Source organism: Tauraco erythrolophus, chromosome 5, assembly GCF_009769465.1.
Source record: "Tauraco erythrolophus isolate bTauEry1 chromosome 5, bTauEry1.pri, whole genome shotgun sequence".
Classification (NCBI taxonomy): domain Eukaryota; kingdom Metazoa; phylum Chordata; class Aves; order Musophagiformes; family Musophagidae; genus Tauraco; species Tauraco erythrolophus.
The window spans coordinates 71,721,420-71,740,590 of NC_141469.1; the positions used below are offsets into that span (position 1 = coordinate 71,721,420).

At 40.0% G+C, this 19,171-nt stretch overlaps 1 protein-coding gene across 2 annotated transcripts in view; it reads left to right on the plus strand.

The window, feature by feature from the left end:
• SH3D19 (SH3 domain containing 19) overlaps positions 1–19,171 on the plus strand; it is an 87,961-nt gene that overhangs the window by 45,966 nt on the left and 22,824 nt on the right. For both annotated transcript variants that reach the window (XM_086611804.1, XM_086611805.1), the window contains exons 4-7: positions 4,592–4,634; positions 5,886–6,033; positions 6,260–6,461; positions 7,057–8,046. In XM_086611804.1, coding sequence (XP_086467930.1) covers positions 4,592–4,634; positions 5,886–6,033; positions 6,260–6,461; positions 7,057–8,046 — 1,383 coding nt within the window. The remainder of the gene's footprint in view (positions 1–4,591; positions 4,635–5,885; positions 6,034–6,259; positions 6,462–7,056; positions 8,047–19,171) is intronic.

The following is a 19,171-nucleotide window of genomic DNA, read 5'->3' on the forward strand; positions in this document are numbered from 1 at the left end:
AGAAGGAGAGCGGGGAAACTGAGACAGGAGACAGAGACTGCTCCTGGGTGTGGCACATGCCTTCCCCTGTGCTGCTGGTGGTCTGAACCCAAGGTGGGCAGGTTCAGGGAGATAAAATTGACAAAAACAGTAAAGGAAGTGCTTTTTTTTTTTTTTTTTAACACTCTGAACTCACTTATGGTAGGGTCGTATGAGTGCTAATGTTTGTTCAAGAGGGGACAAAAGTCCATGTTTGGAAGGGGAATTGGGCATCACCATCTCTTTTAGCTACATTCAAGCATTAAATCAGCCCAGCTCTAATGCCAGACAACCAAACATTTCCCTGAGGTGCCTGGAAACAGAACTAGAAGAAAAGGAGCAAGACCTCCCCCACGTGCCAAGAAATAGTTCAGGAAAAAGCTTCAACTCTCTTATTTCAGAGGTGCATGAAAATTTCCAATTAGTTTGAACCTCCACTTCTACAGAAATAATCTAATCAGGTCTTGGGTGAAATCAGCTGGATTTTTTTTCTGGTTTTGGCTTGAGGTTTATCCGACCATTTGAGGGTTCCCTGAAGGAACCTGCCTCTGCAGCCACGGTAATGCAAAGATGCCAAGCGTGGCCTCTTGCATGGGACCGTTCTGTCAGCTCTTGCGGTGCATTACATTGTAGATAAAGGAGGGAGAGTTTGTCCACTTTTGAGGCTCTCCTAGAGATACTATAATGAATAACCTTTATTCCTAGGCGGCTATACAGTGAGAAGAATAACTTCTCAATCTAATAGTCTACATATTTCATAGGATTGATGGTAGAAATGTCAGGCCCAGTGTTGGAAAAGCATTGGAAGAAGCTGTGTTTTTAAATATTAGCACACATCCTTGTTGTAGAAAGTAATATTAATAGTTTAAAACCTATTAATAATAGTTAACGTGAAATAACTGAAATAGTTAATTGGCAGGATTATGTTTACCCACAGCTGCTGGAAGGGACAAGAGAGAAAAATCATCAGAAAAATTTTGAGCTTGACTTCCCACAAGGCTTGTGCTATTTGAGGCTATGGTTCCAATCTTTAGTGCAAGATGAATCTTGCTTTTAAAACACTCTGCAGTGACAAAACTGTTCAGTATTTTGTACAGATTTGCTAATGGAAACATCAAATATTATTATGCAGTGTCTATATTGTGGAAGCGCTCAGTGCTTACAGCAAGATGGTATCTCTGAGCAGATCCCTGAATTAACTTCATAGTTGCCTCTATATTGCCTTAAAAAATTGCCTGAAAGACTGTAAATTCTAGCCCAGCTCTCTTCCAAAGACTGAAAAGTGCGCCTCAGACTTCTGTTGCTACCAGTTTGTCTGTAGCATCACAGTTTATGGGTTTGTGGTATAATGGTGGTTGTACTTATGCAGGCATTTTGATATCATAGCTTAAAATGCCCCCTATCCCATAATCTGTATGGGTTTCAAATGCAAATGACATATTAAGTGCACCTGGAAAGTAGGACCCAGAGAAGAAACAGTAGAGGAAAAAAATTCTAAACTTAAGTGTACAGCACAAACTGAATACCCTTTACCTCCGCACATTCAAAAATAATTGGATAAAGCCCCCTAAATAGTGCTTGTAAGAAATATGTACAAAAAATGAATCTGTAAGTCACTGATCTGTCCTCTGTTTACAGTATTACCATTAATCCTTTATTTTCTTAAATTCTACTGTACGAAGTTGACACTAACGATAACAGTGACAATGTTATGGGTTGATTTGACATTTTTTTCTTTCCCTTGAGACCAATTAAGCTATAAGATGAAAAGGTGTGGATTTTATGCACTGGGGTTTTCCCCTCCCACCCCTTCTTTAACTGCTTTGCTTACCTTTTACTTAAATACCACTAAGCATACGCTCCTGGAAATGTCAACAATTCTCACCCTGAGTGTTTCTGACTGTGGAAGTTGAGGAGCTGACTGTCTTCAGTTGTCAGGATGTCAGCCAGCGCTGAAATATATTTTCACTGACTCCCCTGATGGAAGAAAGGTTTGTTAAATCTTAAAGCTGTCGTAATTTGAAATCTGGGGAAAAAATTAATAGCATGCTTTTTCAAGGCAGCACACAATAGGAATGAAGAACAGACTTACAGGATCAAAATACCACAAGGCCAGAAAACTGGCTGCAGGTTTTTTTCTTTTGTTTTTAAATCAGGTGTGTGCTATATTTTAAAAATTCATGTCTTCTCTCATACACTTTAATTTAAATTAATTTCTTTGAAATGGTAAAGGAATAAAAGCTGTACAAGTCTGAAGGCAAGGATTATCTAGAAAGTTTGTATTTTCTTTTCCCTGGCATTTGTGGAACTCCAAGGAATACATGAGAGCAGAAGATGGAGTACATCTTTCACCTCTGCTCCTACTGTGGATTTAAGAGCTTCCAAAACAAAAGGTGTTCTAAAAGTGTGGTTGTAACAGAAATGTAACAGCAAAAAGAGGGAAGTGGTTGATGGAAGAACTTTGTCAAGGTCCTTAAAAAATAAATGTTTATATTAAATGTTTAGGTACATGGAAGTAGCTTGATTCCATAAATGCCTGAGAGATTTGTTTCTTTCAAACAGAATGAGCACATTCTGAAAACATACTATGGCTTAGATATTAGCCCTTTTGAAGACACGTTTGTATGTACTAGTAAAGTTATTTTTATATAAATATTTTAAATGTGTTGTTTTCAAGTGAGAGGAGAAAGGAGAAAGTGCAGGAGAAAGCAGCATGTAGAATTTGTCTAGAAATGAAGAAAGAATGAAAGAAATTGACAGGTTTATAATCCAGTTTTAAGTCTCTCATTAATTAGCTTTTTTTTCTAGTGCCCTTATCACTGTAATTCGACTATACCTCAAGCAGTTGTATTGAATACATTTACTAAATGAACACTTTCTTCCATCCCCTTTGCAGAAGTAATCTTGGAATTGGTTGGTTTGGGTCAGTTTATCTTTAATGTGTGTATTAGACCAATGCTGCATTGAGGTGTCTGAAGAAGAAAGTGAAAATGAGGCGTGGAGGATTTTTATTTACTTATTTTTGCCAAACAATTTTTACAGAACTGGCTTAGGAGATGTGTAAAAATGCCCAAAATTTTGAGGTGTGCCTCTTACCAGCATCAACCTGCCTGCCCATACCTCTTTGGTAGGTGGGAGTGTAAATTATGGGATCCCAGCTTTTTTGCATCTGTATCAGCTCCTCAGTGTAATCTAATATTTTTGGAAGGGAAAAAGCGCAGACCCAAATGAACTGTGATTTTAAACTACATAAAGCATTCAAAGAGATTTGACTTCACTCTCCTCATTCCTACAATGGCTCTTTCTTGAGCAATACAGTGGACGTTCCATATTCAGTTATACTCTTCATGGTTAATTTATTGCAAGGGAAACTTCTAAACAGCCATTGTTAAAATCAGCATGACACTAGAAAGAAAATCTGCTTTTGTTTTCATTTTTTAAGACACTATATTGTGAATAGACATTACAGTTGTCGTCTTGCAGCACTGGCACGTGCGCTATCCTTGTGTGACTAACCCATTTGATCATGGTTTCTGGCACTCAGAAGCCTTGGTTTGTTCTCCTTCACCTCCTCTTCCTCTTCTGTAACCCCTTCTTTTTTTCCTCTAGCACTCATGAATAGTGCACATCAAAAATGCCCTGTCGAAGAGGTACGTCTGACACAACGCTATGCGACTCTTGAATCAAGTATGCTTTGCTGATCTCAGCTAATGATTCTGCGATGGCACAGGAACGGCATAACTGTCAAATTTTGCACAACAAGATTCTACCACTTCCTAAATTGCACTTGCTATGCAAAAATTTGTCCCTCAGATAATTTTCTTTTCTCTTTAAAGAAATCAAAATGAAAATGTAAAGTGGCTGTTGAAAAAAATATTTTTATATACATATGGCAAAAATAGAAAAACAAAGAGATCAGGATTCACTTATTTTATTTAACTTAAAACACATGGTTTGGAAAAAAAAATAAAATGAAATGTTACTGACTTTTAATCCACAAGTGATTAAACTTTTCGAAATTCCTAGCTGGGAACATTTAATTTTTTTCTTTTTACATCAAAGAGGGTGAAATAGCTTCTTAGATTTTGTGCTGTAGTACTTTTCCCTTCTCTAAAACAAACAAAACAAGACATTAAAAAAGATTAAAAAGAACACATCTCAGAAATGAGCTATCAAAAGCAAAGCCAGATGCGTTTAACACTTCTTTTTGTCTTATTCATGGATTATTTTAACTAAAGAAAAAGAAACTTCAACTCTAGGGTCACCAGAATGCAGGAACTTGTGACAAGGAAGAAAAAGGAGGCAGGACCATCTTTCTTGGTGGTAGCTTGGACATAGACTGACTTAAACTGATCATGAAACTGCACCCTAAACCTTCTAAAAACTTCTCATATTTAGTACAAATATTTTTTTTAAACTTGGCCACTCTTAAAATCTGGAATTTATGATCAGATGCTGTATGTTCTCCATTTTATTGTTAGTGGATTGGTAAGGGCTGTGCTATTTTCCTCATCTTATTGTGTGACAGTATATTTTAACATCTTCAAAAATTTTGTTTCTTTTCTTTGAATAGCTTCTCGGACCTCTAGCCATAGTGAGCAGCAGAGGGATAGAAGGTATGATGCTGTTATTTATATTGCAATTAGATGTTAACTGGAAAACTTGTTAGTGTCACAGTATTACTTTTTTATGGCTTTCTCCTCTAGTTTATTTGTTTTTCCTTTTCTCTATCCTTAGTGTGTTTAAAAATAAATTAGACTTGGAATAAAATAAAAATACTGTGGTTCTTAAGCATAGGGTAAACTAAGAATTTGAGAAGTTTTCTGATCAAATTTTATGTATGTCTTCAAAAAAAGAATGCAACCAACCATCAAACCTCTGCAGAACGGTTTTGCTTTCCTGACATCTATTTACAGGATCACTTCACAATGAAAATAAGCACACTTTCAGGCCTCCTTCCAGTTTCTCAAAGGGTGCTGAGAAAGGAGGTCACCTGCCTGGATAGCTGGTGAACTGAGTCTGCTGTTATTTCACGTGTGAAGGACTGTATCCCTGTTTTGTTTTTCCTTTTTTTTTTTTTTTTATTCTTTCTATAGTAGTTTTAGAAGTTCCATTTCTGCAGGTATTTTTCTGTCAGCAGACAGACTTCTGTAGCAGATGCTTCATCTACTTACAAAACTCGCTTCTCCAAGTGTCTTTTGTGTGAGACTCCAGATTGATGAGTGGTACGCTGGGGGCCATGGTCTGGGAACGTGGGCCATCACTGCAGCTTACGCTCTGAGGCAGTTGTTACAGTGGTAAAACAGAGGTAGCACCTACGGGTCCTTAACCGTCATGGAAGTCCCTATCGTGCTAGATGCCATAAGCAAATGGGCCCTGTCCCAAAGGCCTCGTGAGGCTTGCTCTGCCCCACTTTAGCACAGTGGGAGGTTTCCTTAGAAGTCTGAGGATAGACAAGCTTTTAGGTAGCCAGCCAGAAGCAATTTTAGCTATCCTACTGTTTTCACATTGTAGCAGGCTAAGGGCAAACATACTATTAGTTCACATTATCCCGTGAAGACTAAGACTTCTTCCATCTAATTGAGTTACACTTGTGTTTAAGTACTTAAGCATGTAAATTATTTCACTGAAGCCAATAAACCTACTTTTTGGCTTAGGCGTTTAATTAGATGCTTTGAATGGAAGCCTAATTGCTTGTTAGAAAGGTCAGGTAAGTTACACTGAAATAATGGAAAAACGTCTTTGGTTAAATCAAGAAGACCTGAGCTATTTTTATTTCCCATGCCAAGAAAACCCTAGTCTTTTATACTTAAAAGAACTATTTTAAAGTGGTTTAGGTAATTATTCCCCTTTGCCTTCATTTCCAGGCGTCCCGAAATTACAATAGTCGCTGCGGAACCCCTCCGGCCATCCTCCTGGTTTCTAGGTGCAAGCCCTGTCACTCCTCAGGGATTAGGATTCCCTTCTGCTTCATCTCATGCTCAGTGGAGGAGAAATGAGAATATTCCAGCAGAGGTGAGCATGAATTTATATGAGATGTGTTTGATTTACAAAGGTAAAAAGCACGTTAAGTTAGAGAGGAACAGTTTTTGCTTGCTTAGACTTCATCACACTGAATAAAAGACTATGACAGTGTTCTTTTCCTCTGCATATGTTAATTTAGTATTTTAAAATTTATATGCTTCTTTAAAAAAAAAATCACATCTGGACGTATATTAATATTTTTCTCCCTGTTTTGTAGCTTCCACCATCATATGAGCAGGTGATAAAAGAAATCAATCAAGTGCAAGTCAATACAACAAATAACAATAATGCTGCTGCTCCTAGACATACGACTACTTCTGCAACACAAACTGACTTTCCAGAGGAACTGATCAGCCATTTGCCAGGAATTAATGTAAAAACCAGTGTGCCTACACACTGGGAATCTGCAGGCTATCCAGGTGAGGCTGGTTTAGATTTCTCATTGGTGAAAACCTCACTGTATTTCCTTAAGATGGTCTTTATTGTTGGTCTGTGCCACATTTAATATGAATAACAAGTAAATTTCTGTGAATGATTACTACTGTAAATTCCTGTAAAAATCCTCTTTTCTGAAGAACTACCGTTGCATTCACGGTTAAGTCTTGAAAGTTTTGCTCAATTCAGCCATAATGGCAATTGCTTTGGGGCCAGAGGAGCTCAGATGTCCAGAACAGCAGCCGCATTACACGTTCAGACTAAAAAGTGTGCAAACCAAGCTGGAGAAGTTACTGTACTCGTCTCTGGTCTAGATGTTGCTTGCATACCCCTCATGGTGCAAGCTAACAAGTAGTTTTGAACTCACAACATGTAGATACCGTGCAGTTCAGCAATCTTCAGCTTCTTCCTAGAGGTTTGTGGGGGTTTTTTTCCATTCATCTGTTTAGAAAGAGAACTGCTGTTCCACAAGCAGCACTAAGTTCTGAATGAAAACCATCACATTTACCGTCCTGATGACTGACAAAAAATAACAAAGTGTTCTGGAATAGATAACTGAAACCTTTTCTTTTCTCTTAGCAGGACAGAGTCCTCTTAAACCTCCTAGGCCTTCTGCATCTCTGCTGAATAGGTCTTCTTCAGAAAATGAGAATCCTTTAATAGTCTTCGAAGTTTCTGAAGGTCAGAGGTGCCAAGAAAATCCCAATGCTGTGATATGTCCTGTGCCAAAGCCAAGATCAAGAAGCAATCTCAGACCTGTGGTCAAAAATACTGAAAATAAGACAGACAATGGAGAAGTGAACCAGTCTACCACAAAAAGGCAGCAACCTCCAATTCAGCAGTCACCTCTCTTAAATGATAGCTTGCTAGACAATCACTTGGCGATGGACAGCATGAGTACTGAAAAGAGCCAAAATAGTATTGTTTCAAGGATCAAAGTTTTTGAATCCCAAGGAAGTAATGATACCTCAGGATTATCAAAAAAGCCAGAAGTTGCCCCTCGTTCATTCACCCCAAGACCTGTTACTGCAAAGAAGCCAGTAGTTGCTCCAAAGCCAGGGGTAAGCAGAATTTCAGGAGACTGGGATGCATGGACAGAAAGCAAATCAACACCTTCCAAGGAATTTCCTCAACCTGAAGTAGTTGGGAGCAGTGTTGTAACCAAACCTGAACTGCCAAAGAAGCCAAAACCTGGTCTTGTTAAAAGTAGTAGTAGTGATTTTCTTGATGCAAGGAGTGTATCAGTTGCAGAGAACAGCAATGTACAAAAGAAATTTCCTGTTCCTGCTCCAAGGCCTCTTGTTCCTAAAAAGTCACAATATGCAGAAAATCCTGCCCTTTCTTTGGCCTCACTAAAACCAATTGCTGCTCCCTCACGGGCTTCTGTATCTGTCCAAGAAAAAGCTTTCAAGTCTCTAGGGGAATTGTCACCTGCAGCCAACTCCTCAGCACCTGCTTTGCAAAACAAACTAGATGTGGAAGGAGATCTGATCAGTTTTGATGATGACGTTTTGCCCCTAAGTCCAGCTTGTGTAGTTAAAGATAGCACCAGTTCTGAAGCAGCAGCAGGTAAGAAGAAATTTTTTTAAACTGTCACTGTAGTTACTCTTTGCAGGAGTATGATCCTGTGTGAGTTATGTCCGCCTGTCTTGATGAGGTTTATGTGTGTATATGAAATTCTTGGTTTTCTGTGATGTCAAGATAACTATGAAATCACTTGGATTTTGAGACTTGGGAGGTTTCAAGGCTATATAAATCTCAGAACTTGCCTGCTGAATTTATTATGTGATTACTAAAATAATGTTAAAAGACTTGATGTTATATGCTGTATGTCACCTCCAGAATGTATCACAGTTCTCTCTGGGGAACTGGGGACATCTTATCTCTTGCCATCTAATTTGCCTAATTTATTTGAGTGCCTGAAGTTCTGTAGTGCAAACCTAGTTATCTAGTCTTATAGAGAAGTAGCAATGTTTGTTGCATTTAGGGAAACTTGTGATCAAACATGCAGGAATACTCTGTCCATCTCACTAGTGCCTATCTATTTTCTCTTTCCTATCTTTGTGCCTTGTCTTGTCATCTGACTATATACTTGTTATGCATCTTCAATTTTTTTCTAATAAGTGAAAATAATTATTTCACATGGACAGATTAATTACTAAAGCTACATCCCTTTCATAAACCTTGTTGGACTTCATTAATCACTTGAGGTCGATTGTTTTATATTTTTTTAAATGCTCTTTTAGGTAGTTTAAGACACAGGTGGGTGTTGGGCTGTCATTAGATTTTATAGCAATGAGTTTTTCCCTCTTAATATTCAAGTATGTCCTGATTTAGCTTACCAGCCCCATTATAATCCAAGGAGAGTTCTGCTTTAAAATAGATGGTGTGTCATACAAAATGCTTGTTTAAGAGACTAACTATGATTTTTAGTCTTTTTTTTTAACCTCATTTATCATTAAAGATCTCAGCTTTCTGAAAAGAGAAGCATAGATGCTGTGTAGTTGTCACAGTACATACATATTATTGATTGTTAACAAACACAGTTTCTTCACATGTTGTGGATTTTATCATTAGGTGAGTTTCTGATTTGTTATTGGTTCTCCTCTGTATACGCATCAAAACCCCAAGGCAGATGTAGAAAGTCTCTTAAGCCCTAAACTGTTAAAATCAGTATGTACAGACATACAGATCTAAGGGGAGCTTATGAGAGCAGTGAAATCAGGCCAATAGAAGATCTTGCAGGAGAGGTGATTAGCTCAACATGGACACAAGTCCATTTTTGTCTTGGACTGACAGGTTCCAGGAGCACCACAGAAGCTGTGCCAAGCCTGGAAGGTGGCAGGAGTACAGGGTGACTGGAGAGGAGTTTCATATTTATGTCAAGGAATTGTATGACTGATAATGTCTAGCTGGGAACCAGGCTCATGATCATCGTGTCTGGAAACTGGGGTCATGGAACAGCCACTGTGCATGTGATGGTTTTAGAAGAAAGGTGGAAGCGTGAGGGATGACTCTTGTTTTCTGTACTTTTAGGGTCAAGCTTGTAGTTTCAGTCAGATTAATAGATGCAACAAACAGAGGGAAAATGTAACTGTTCTAAGTAGTAGGCAAGAAAAGAGAATACTCACATTTTGAAAGTGCAATGGAAAAGGAAAATGGTGTTTTGACTATGTACATTAAAATACTGCTTTTCCCCCGACATGGAAAAATTAAATAACATTAATTCTTCTGTTAAATCAGAGATTGAATGATCCTAAATGAAAATCACCTGAAAAAACAGCTAGCTTTCATGATGAAGTGGTAAGAATGTCAGTGTTCATCTTTCTGGTTGGTGTCCTAGGTGTTTTTCTTGAATCAATTAAGAAGAGAATACTTTCCATTCTCATGGTTAAGTGAAGAATCATTCAGATAATAGTTTAATGAAGGAGTCATTTGTCCATGATTTTTATTTATTCAATAAAACGGCATCCTTGCTGCAACCCCTTCTTACCTACTAAAGAGAAAAAGGTGTGTCAGCATTATCAATTTATTTCCCTCTGAAATTAGGATTCATTCCAGATTTTTGCAGGTATTTGTGAGCTCAAGATCATGTCCTATACCCTTGATTACTAATGCTGTGCTATGTCTTGACAAAGCATCCACAAGAAGAACACTGGCTTTCTGAAAAATGAGGCAACAGAGCACTAACACTAGCTATTCCTCATGTTCCCATAGGAACAGCTTAGGATTTACAAGATGAATCTTGAGTAAAATGTTTTGTAAAGGCAGGAAGAGAAGCTCTAATCTTGCTCCCAGTTCCCCAGACCTTTGCATTTCTTACATATTTGTCATTGTCATTACTTAGCAAAATGACAGCGCTCTGCTTGTTGTTATGGCAACCCTAGGAGAGGAAGGAGGCTTTTATGCAGTGGTGTTTGAAACGAAGCACCAACAGCTTGTTTGTCAGAGAGCAGATCACATCACAGATTACAGCGTTCGTGAAACTTAATTTTTTTCTGATACAGCACAAACACATCTGGTACTTAGACTAATGTAAACAGAACTGGACAGATCGATCACTGCTGCTGCTAAACGCCTGATGCAAAAGTGAGAAATTGAAGCGTTCAGCTGATGACGGGGAAGGCGCAGAGGTTGAAGTGAGCGTATGAATGGAAAGGTGGAACAGGCAAAACAAATTCAGGGTCTCCACAGCAATTGAGTTGATTGACAGAAGACACCAGCTTCCTCTAGCAGAAGTCTACCATCTTCACAGTAGTGAAAGATACTTGAATATTCTTTGTGTGCTAAGATCAACCGTGCTGGCAACAAACCAGTTTCTAGTTTCACCAGTTTAACTGTCAGTGTTTAACTGGTAGTTTAACTACCAAAGCTAGCTGGATTATTTTCTCTGAAGTTTACCTCAGGCAATCCCATGGGTTTCATCAGTCTTTGACAGCATCTCCAACAGCACAACCACTAGTAGAGTGAGCCTGCCCTTATCCAAACATTAATGATTTTTATCCTTGTCCAACCTATACAGAGAGGGGAAACCATTCTGGTGCAAATAGAAACTCTGGGTACCAAGATCCCTTTCAAAGCTTTCAGCATCTACTCTGCCAGTTGAAGTCTGTGGGAGCTTTGGAAGCTTTTGGGAGATTCAGAGGTGAACTGTGACAGAACCTTGCATCCAACTCATGTCTCTGATGCTGACCCAAGGGAAGTCCCAGGAAGGAGAAGTTAGGAATGACAGATCTGTAGAACTGTTCCTTTCATCAGCAGCCAAAACTGATGCCGGTTTTAAGTGTCATAATTTTGGACTCAAAGGCTAGAGATAATGTTCAAAGCCATTTGTATCCTAACGAAATTACTCCTGTTCAAGTCAGTCATTTAGAACATGAAGGCATCTGTTTGGGACTCTAAATCTTGAGGTGCTAATGCTTTGATGACAGTTTTGATATTTTGGATCATCTGGGGTGTTTTTACATTTCTCTTACAGCTGATAACAGGGATTTGTGCAGTTCCTGAAGGTTAAAAGTTTCAGTAATCTGTCACGTGTGCTCTCTTCTCACTCATCCATTTTTACAAAGGCTTGGAAATGAAATCCTAATGCACATTGAACTGAGTGTAAATTCCATGGCTTCAGAAGATCCATTATTTTACCCATAACTTGTATTAGTTGCTATGTTAAAGCACGCAGTGTGCCCTTCCTCAGAACATTGCTAATGTTCTGAGAATGTATGTTTTGGACAAAGAAAATAAGGTAACAGTGCATTTAAAGTACACATTTAAAGTAAAGCCCAGAGGTGATCGTGCTAGAATGTTTTTGTTCCTTTTCATGCATGGAGAGTTACTCTTCTCTCTTGCCTTCTCTGTCTCTAAAACAGCATATAATTCACTGATTGCTCTATGCCTGATATACCAGAACTCGATTTAAACCAAATGCTTTGAAAAGTGGTTCCAATAGCACCTTACCTTACCAGCAGGAGACAGCTCTCTCTTTTGATATCCTCATTGTATCACTGCATTTCAGTTCTAACAGTAATACGACTACTGCATTTCTTAATTCTTTTATCTATCTCTCTACTTCATTGCAGTATAAAGGTTCATTTGTACCTGTATGGCAAAAAAAAAAACCACAACCAAACCAGTGCTGCTCTCCATTTGTATGTATTGTTCCTTCTTGTGGTATGAATGGTGGAATTTGTGTGACATTGTAGCCAATTCAGAAAAACTGCTTAAGTAACTCCAAATTTTTCTCCTGCAAGGATATTGCCCAGCTGCTTGTTTTTAATTGCTTCCTCAGGAAGGAAAAGAAAGAAACAACTAAAATGTTTCTAACTGGTAGATTAGTCCAGACATATCTTCAAAATAACGCAGCTTCTCCTAGGGTTCTGCTATGCTACTGCTGGTGGCTCTTCTTGTGATTCTTTTAAAGTTAGAGGTCTCTTTTTTTACTTACTACCAAAAGTATCATCCTCAGAGCAGAGTGAGCTATCTCGTCCATTTTAATCTGATCCTTGGCTTAAACCCCTGACAAAAACAGATTTACCTGAAGACATGCAGCTGTGGGGTGGAGTAGTGGAGGTATGGGTCTGTGCTGTGTCCTGTTGGTTTTGCTGCAAGGTTGGCAATCTCCAGCAGAAGTGGTAACAAGCATCCGTTAACTCTTCAGATGCTACAGATGTTTGCTTAGTAAACATAAATTGGAGCCTTCAAGGAGCTTGGAAGTGACTCCACGGTTACCACAGGAGAGGGCCTTGTATCTAGTTTCAGGAAACAAATGAGGTTTTTAAATAATAGATGAGGAGTCCTTTAGGTTGTCAAATGCCAATGAATTTGCTTTTGAGTTCCGCATCTATAGATGCTGTTATGTGGTAACACACAATTAGTAATGTTCTTATTAGTAACTGTCTTCTCTGATGATTAAATCTGTTTATTTTACAATAACACTTAAAATGCAGATATCCTTTGATCAGAAAGATTGTCAAAGAACAACAAAATGCTTATTTAAACCAAGTGTTTATAAATAAACCAGTATTTTTTTCTTTGCTGAAAGCATGTGAGATTCTTGCAAGAGGGTAGATAGGTATTTTAAACAACATTACGAATTCTCTTGTCCATCACATTTTCATTAAAAAGATTTTGTATGCCTTACTGCTTTCTGTCCTCTGCTTTGGAGATTTCCAGCTTGCTTGGTTTGGAGCACTTGAATCTCTTGCCAACAAACAAGCATTCATTCCCCTGGCAAGAATGGATAAGGCTGTGTTTCTTAATCTCCAGGGTAATTTGGGGGTTTGTTGTTGTTTTTTTTTATTTTTGTCACCTACTGTATGCCCAAACACCCTCCCGCATCCAATTTCTGAAGTTAGACCAGATTATGCAACTAATTTCTAACCACATGACCTCATGGCTGACTTGTTCTGGGCAGGAGGTTGGATTAGAGACCTCCTGAAGGCTCTTGCAATCTGACCTATCCTAGTCTTACTTCCACTAGCAAAATAGATTAATGATGTAACTAAAAGCCAACCGAAAGCCAACCGTATCCTGGGCTGCATCCAAACAACTGTGGCCAGAAGGTCAAGGGAGGTGATTCTGCCCCTCTACTCTACTCTCGTGAGACCCCACCTGGAGTACTGCGTTCAGCTCTGGAGTCTCCAACACAAGAAGGACATGGAGCTGCTGGAGCAGGTCCAGAAGAGGGCCACAAAGATGATCCAAGGGCTGGGGCGCCTCTCCTATGATGACAAGCTGAGAGAGTTGGGATTGTTCAGCCTGGGGAAGAGAAGGCTCCAGGGTGATCTTATTGCAGTCTCCCAGTACTTAAAGGGGGCCTACAGGAAAGCTGGAGATGGACTTTTTGCAAGGGCGTGTAGTGACAGGACAAGGGGCAATGGCTTTAAACTGAAAGAGGGGAGATTTAGATGAGATCTAAGGAAGAAATTTTTCACTCTGAGGGTGGTGAGGCACTGGAACAGGTTGCCCAGAGAAGTTGTGGCTGCCCCATCCCTGGAAGTGTTCAAGGCCAGGTTGGATGAGGCTTTGAGCAACCCGATCTAGTGGAAGGTGCCCCTGCCTGTGGCAGTGGGGTGGGAACTGGATGATCTTTGAGGTCCCTTCCAACCCAAACCATTCTATGATTCTATGTAGGAATAGCCTCCAAACTCTCACGTAGTAGCTCGTGCTGTTACAAGCAGTCCTTTTGTGCCAAAGGCGGTGTAATTACTATCACTTTTACTAGTATGGACAAGCTAGCAAGGAACCAAACGGTTGTGCTTTTAGATGCACGCAGATAGTAAGTGTGGGCGTTCTCGCAGTTTGAGAGATAAGTGCTGAAAGCTCAGAAAAAGTCCATTTATATCTGTCTCGGAGTACGAGACTGTAGTTTTCCACCCCATAAATGCTTGTATTGCCATTAAGTGTAACAATAGCCCAAGAAATGTTGCTCTCCAACTTTCTAACACTGTGGATGAGATATTTTATTGCTCAGTTAAGGGCATCTTGCACTTCCACAAGCAGAGTAGGTTGAATCTTCTGTTGCATCTCTCAGCAATTTATTTTTTTTTTATACTTTCCAGAGCATATCAAACTCTACATAATTCTTTTACTTTGTGCACTTTTGTCACACTGATGGCTAGGCTCCCTCTGCAAACTCCACATGGATCCTGTAAACATCATTCGTTCTTTGGATTGGACTCGTTCCTCAAAAATAGTGATTGCTGGCCTCAAGTTGCCTTGCTTTTTGTGGTGATCTATCAGATGTCAGCAGTGAACAGGGACCAATGCCTAAAACCTGTGCAAGTAGTTCACTACATTTTCTCTGCTCTGAGCAGCAATAAATGTTGCTGGATAAATTCTTCCTGTCCTGAAGTCTTTGCACAACTCTTTTTAAAAAAATCTTGTTAATGTGTGAGAAGTTTGAAATTTCTGTTTTGGCATCTGGACATAATGTTTCTGCAAGGAAAGATAATCCTCAAGATAAAACTTTCTGCAATTACTGTGTGCTTGCTCCAGTGTTGTGTTCTTTTGATACAATAGCATAAGCAGGTGTAGAAATAAAACTAATGATTTATATATAAAGGTTGTTACATATAAGAGATTTTTACCAGCCCACTCAAGTACCTGTTTGACTAAATGTGCCATATCAGATAAAGCATATCTCCTTGACCTGGAGAGCTATGAATCTTTGAATGAAGCAGGACCACACAGTCCGTTTGTAGCCTCTACAGAAAGAATTGGGCTAATCATGAAAAAACTCTGTGTAGACTGAGGAGAAAGAAGTCCTAGAACATTATGATAGCAGATTTGTTTGTCTCTGCTCCGATTTTAAGTCTGAAGCCATACTAAGTCCACTCCTGAATAGTGTATTCCTTTTATTTGGGTGACCTGGTCTACTCTCCTAGTGTTAGGAGAATGCTGAGAAGCCTGAATTTCACCTGAGCTTACTTTCAGCTCATGCACAGATTATGTTCTGAAAGAGCTTACATCCCATTCTCTCTCTCTTTTTTATTTCCCTTTTTCTTTTTTAATTTACCAGCCTATTGAAAGACACAGTCATGATCAGATCATGGCAATTTTCCATGCAGAGGGAGCTGCAAATTGTGTATTTTGAGAAAGGTGGTGTAGTCCATATTATTCTCTCTGGGTGAGAAATACCATTTCAAAGAACAGTGAACTGTTAATTTCAGTGATGAAAAATATAGCAAAACGTGAGGTACAGAAAATCACGGCTGCTGGAATTTAGGTAGGATACCTGGTCTAATGAGTCTATTTATAGTTGTAAGTAGGTTGAGATTTAGAATGTCTCAGTGAGCATCAGAGATTTGGTTGTAGCATTTCACAATGTTTCTTGAGCACGGGCCTCATTCCTGTTTGGGATGTTATCTGTCAGGTTTCCATTGAATGTCCAGCTATATTACTAGGAGGGGCCTGTTGAAAATCTTCACTCAAGTGTGGCTTAAGTGTGCTTCCACAAACACCTGAGTGGTTTCATGGGGCTAGGTTTTAATAAAACCATTCGTTGATGAGGATTGGCTCTATTGGAAGACCACAGTAACAATTATTTCTGTATGAGGAGAGTGTGAGCCTTGTCTTTAACAGCCGATTCATTTTTTTTAGTTAAGCAATGGAAGTAGACACAGTTGCATTAATCTGTAGTGGCAAGTGTTGTAATGTTAACACCTTTCGTACTCCGTTGTTCTCGTGTGTACTGAGTACTTCTTGCAGGGCTGAGCATCTTGACAGCAGATAATACAATTCTGTGCTTTCAGCTTTCCACATCTGATTTGTTTGGAGATTCCCCTTATTGCTGCTGAGGTATCTGTTACCACCTTACTACCACCTACTTAAAGACTACCAATAAATGTTTCAGGAAGATATCCATCTGTCCTGCTCACATGGGCAAAACCTAATGTTTGTTCTGTAACCTCCTCATTTTTTATTTTAAACAAGGAAAGTAAATGAGAGTAGGGGAAAAAAAGGTCTCTCCTAAACCAGTAAAAGAAAGAGATGGCATACGGTATACGTGAATACACAGCTTTCATTTGTCTTTCCTGCAAGCAAGCACAGTAATGTATGTTACCAGGTAAATCTTTGAAACAGAACCTGTAGAAAAGTGAGACTAAGGAAGTATATTGGGTTTGCACAGCAAGATTTTGAGAGCAGTGGAGGCTACAGGGGTGCCTTCTGTGAGAAGCTGCAAGAAGCTTCCTCCGTGTCCGATAGAGCCAATGCCAGCCACCTCCAAGATGGATCTGTCACTGGCCAAGGTCGAGCCCATCAGCGATGGCGGTAGTGCCTCTGGGATAACATAGTTAAGGAGGGATTAAAAAAAAACCAACTGCGCAAGAGAAAACTGCGGATGGAGAGAGAAGTAAGAATATGTGAGAGAAATAGCTCTGCAGATACCAAGGACAGTGAAGAAGGAGGGGAAGGAGGTGTTCCAGGTGCTGGAGCAGATATTCCCCTGCAGCCCATGGTGAAGACCATGGTGAGGCAGGCGGTCCCCCTGCAGCCCATGGAGGTTAATGGTGGAGCAGAGATCCACCTGCAGCCCCTGGAGGACCCCACATTGGAGCAGCTGGATGCACCTGAAGGAAGCCTTGACCCTTTGTGAAGCCGGCACTGGAGCAAGCTCCTGGCAGGACCTGTGGCCCCATGGAGCAAATTGCCCATGCTGGAGCAGGTTTGCTGGCAGGACTTCTGACTCCATGGGGGACCCATGCTGGAGCAGTCTGTTCCTGAAGGACTGCACCCCATGAAAGGGACCCACACTTGGAGCAGTTTGTGAAGAACTGCAGCCTGTGGGAAGGACTCATGTTGGAGAAGTTTGTGAAGTCCCAGGAGTAGGGACCCTACGCTGGAGCAGAGGAAGAGTGTGAGTAGTCCTCCCCCTGAGGAGGAAGGAGTGGCAGAAACAGTGTGTGATGAACTGACTGCAACCTCCATTCCTTGTCCACCTGTGCCTCTTATGGGGGAGGAGGTAGAGAATTCGCGAGTAAAGTCAAGCCTGGGAAGAAGGGAGGGGTGAGGGGAAGGTGTTTTAAGATTTAGTTTTAGTTCTCATTATCCTACTGTGATTTGATTGGTCATAAATTCAACTAATGTCTCTAAGTCAAGTCTGTTTTGCCCATGACGGTAATAGGTGAATGATCTCTCCCTGTCCTTATCTCAACCCACAAGCCTTTGTTATATCTTCTCTCCCCTGCCCTGCTCAAGAGGGGAGTGATAGAGCAGCTTTAGTGGGCACCTGGCATTCAGCCAAGTCAACCCACCACAGGAAGACACAGGCTTTAAGCATCATTGTAAAAGTTTAATAAAAAAAACCCAAAACAATAGAACTCTGTTGATATGTGTTATGAAAAATGCCTTGCAGATTAATTTCCTTGAGCTGAGAAGCTTTAAATGAGTATATTAACAATTCTGTTTTCACACTTCCATGAATTATGCTCAAATGATGCCCAATTGTTGTTAAACAACATAAAAATTTGATATGTTGTCAGTCCCATTGCACAAAGCAGTGCAGTCATTTACTCAGCCGATTTCTGGTGCAAACCCAACACTGGGGAATGGAATAACACAAACAAGGTAATGAGTTTTAAACTAATTATGAGGTGACAACAATATAATTGAACATAAGATAATGAGTGGAAAACTAAGGTGCAGCGAATGGTTTTCTCAGCCTTAGAAATTATTGTCCTTAGACTTAAAAATTACTTCTCAGATTTATTGATTTAGAGACCTCTGCCAACTGTTGAGTGGTTGAGAAAACCATTTCTATACACAGCAATGATGAACGGATGACAAACATTAATTTTGTGCTATTTTAAATCTCCCATAAATTTGCAAGAAAAGAGATCTGTGATTGTTTTGGGTGTTTAGAGCATTTCCACTTGGTCTCAAGATGTCTATATTTTTAGAAGATGGAGGCTTTGGAAAATTGTTGCCTTGCAGTTCATGCAGAACTTCCTTAACCTCTGCAGAACCTTACCGTGAGAGGTGCTCCGTGTGCCAGCGTGTTCTCTATGGTCCTGGTGTGTCAAGGAGCCCTGCTCACCTTTCCTCCGCTCGCCCTGTGTCTCCAGCTTCCCAAGGGGCCAGCGCAGTGCTGAGGCCCCGTGGCCCGGCAGCCTTGCCAGGGTCACTCCTCAAATCTGTCAAATCAGATAACTGAAAGAGAGAAGAAAGCCTGGTTTTGGTTTTCTTTTTTTCAGCTGCACTACAGCCCGTCTGAACACCAGCATAAGAGTTCAGATTAGATAAGTCTGTTTAATGCCATTCAGATGTTAGCATTGTAGCCAGCAGACATAGGTATAAAGGAATAAAAGAAAATTACAACTGCAGGCTTGCTCTAAGAGTGGGATTTTTGTTTCTTGTAATGACTGTACTGCCAGAATGCCTGCACCCCTCTTGTGGTGTGTGTTTTCAAGTCCTCTAGAAAAACCCTTGCTCTGATGCAGCTTTCATTGAAGAGACCTAAACCTTTTACTGACTAGTGCTGATCCATAACTTAAACAAGATGCTCGTTTTACCCTTACTGTCTAAAACATTGTGGATTGTCTGTGCCTAGTTTTTGGATGTGCCAGTGTCTTTGAGCACAACGTCTCTTCTGTCTAGAGATGGTAACTTTTTTTTTTCAACTATAGCCTATTTACCTTTAGCTGTAGATCTGTTGTTGACCTGTCATGATCCTTTCTACCTGAAGAGTATGCTTGAA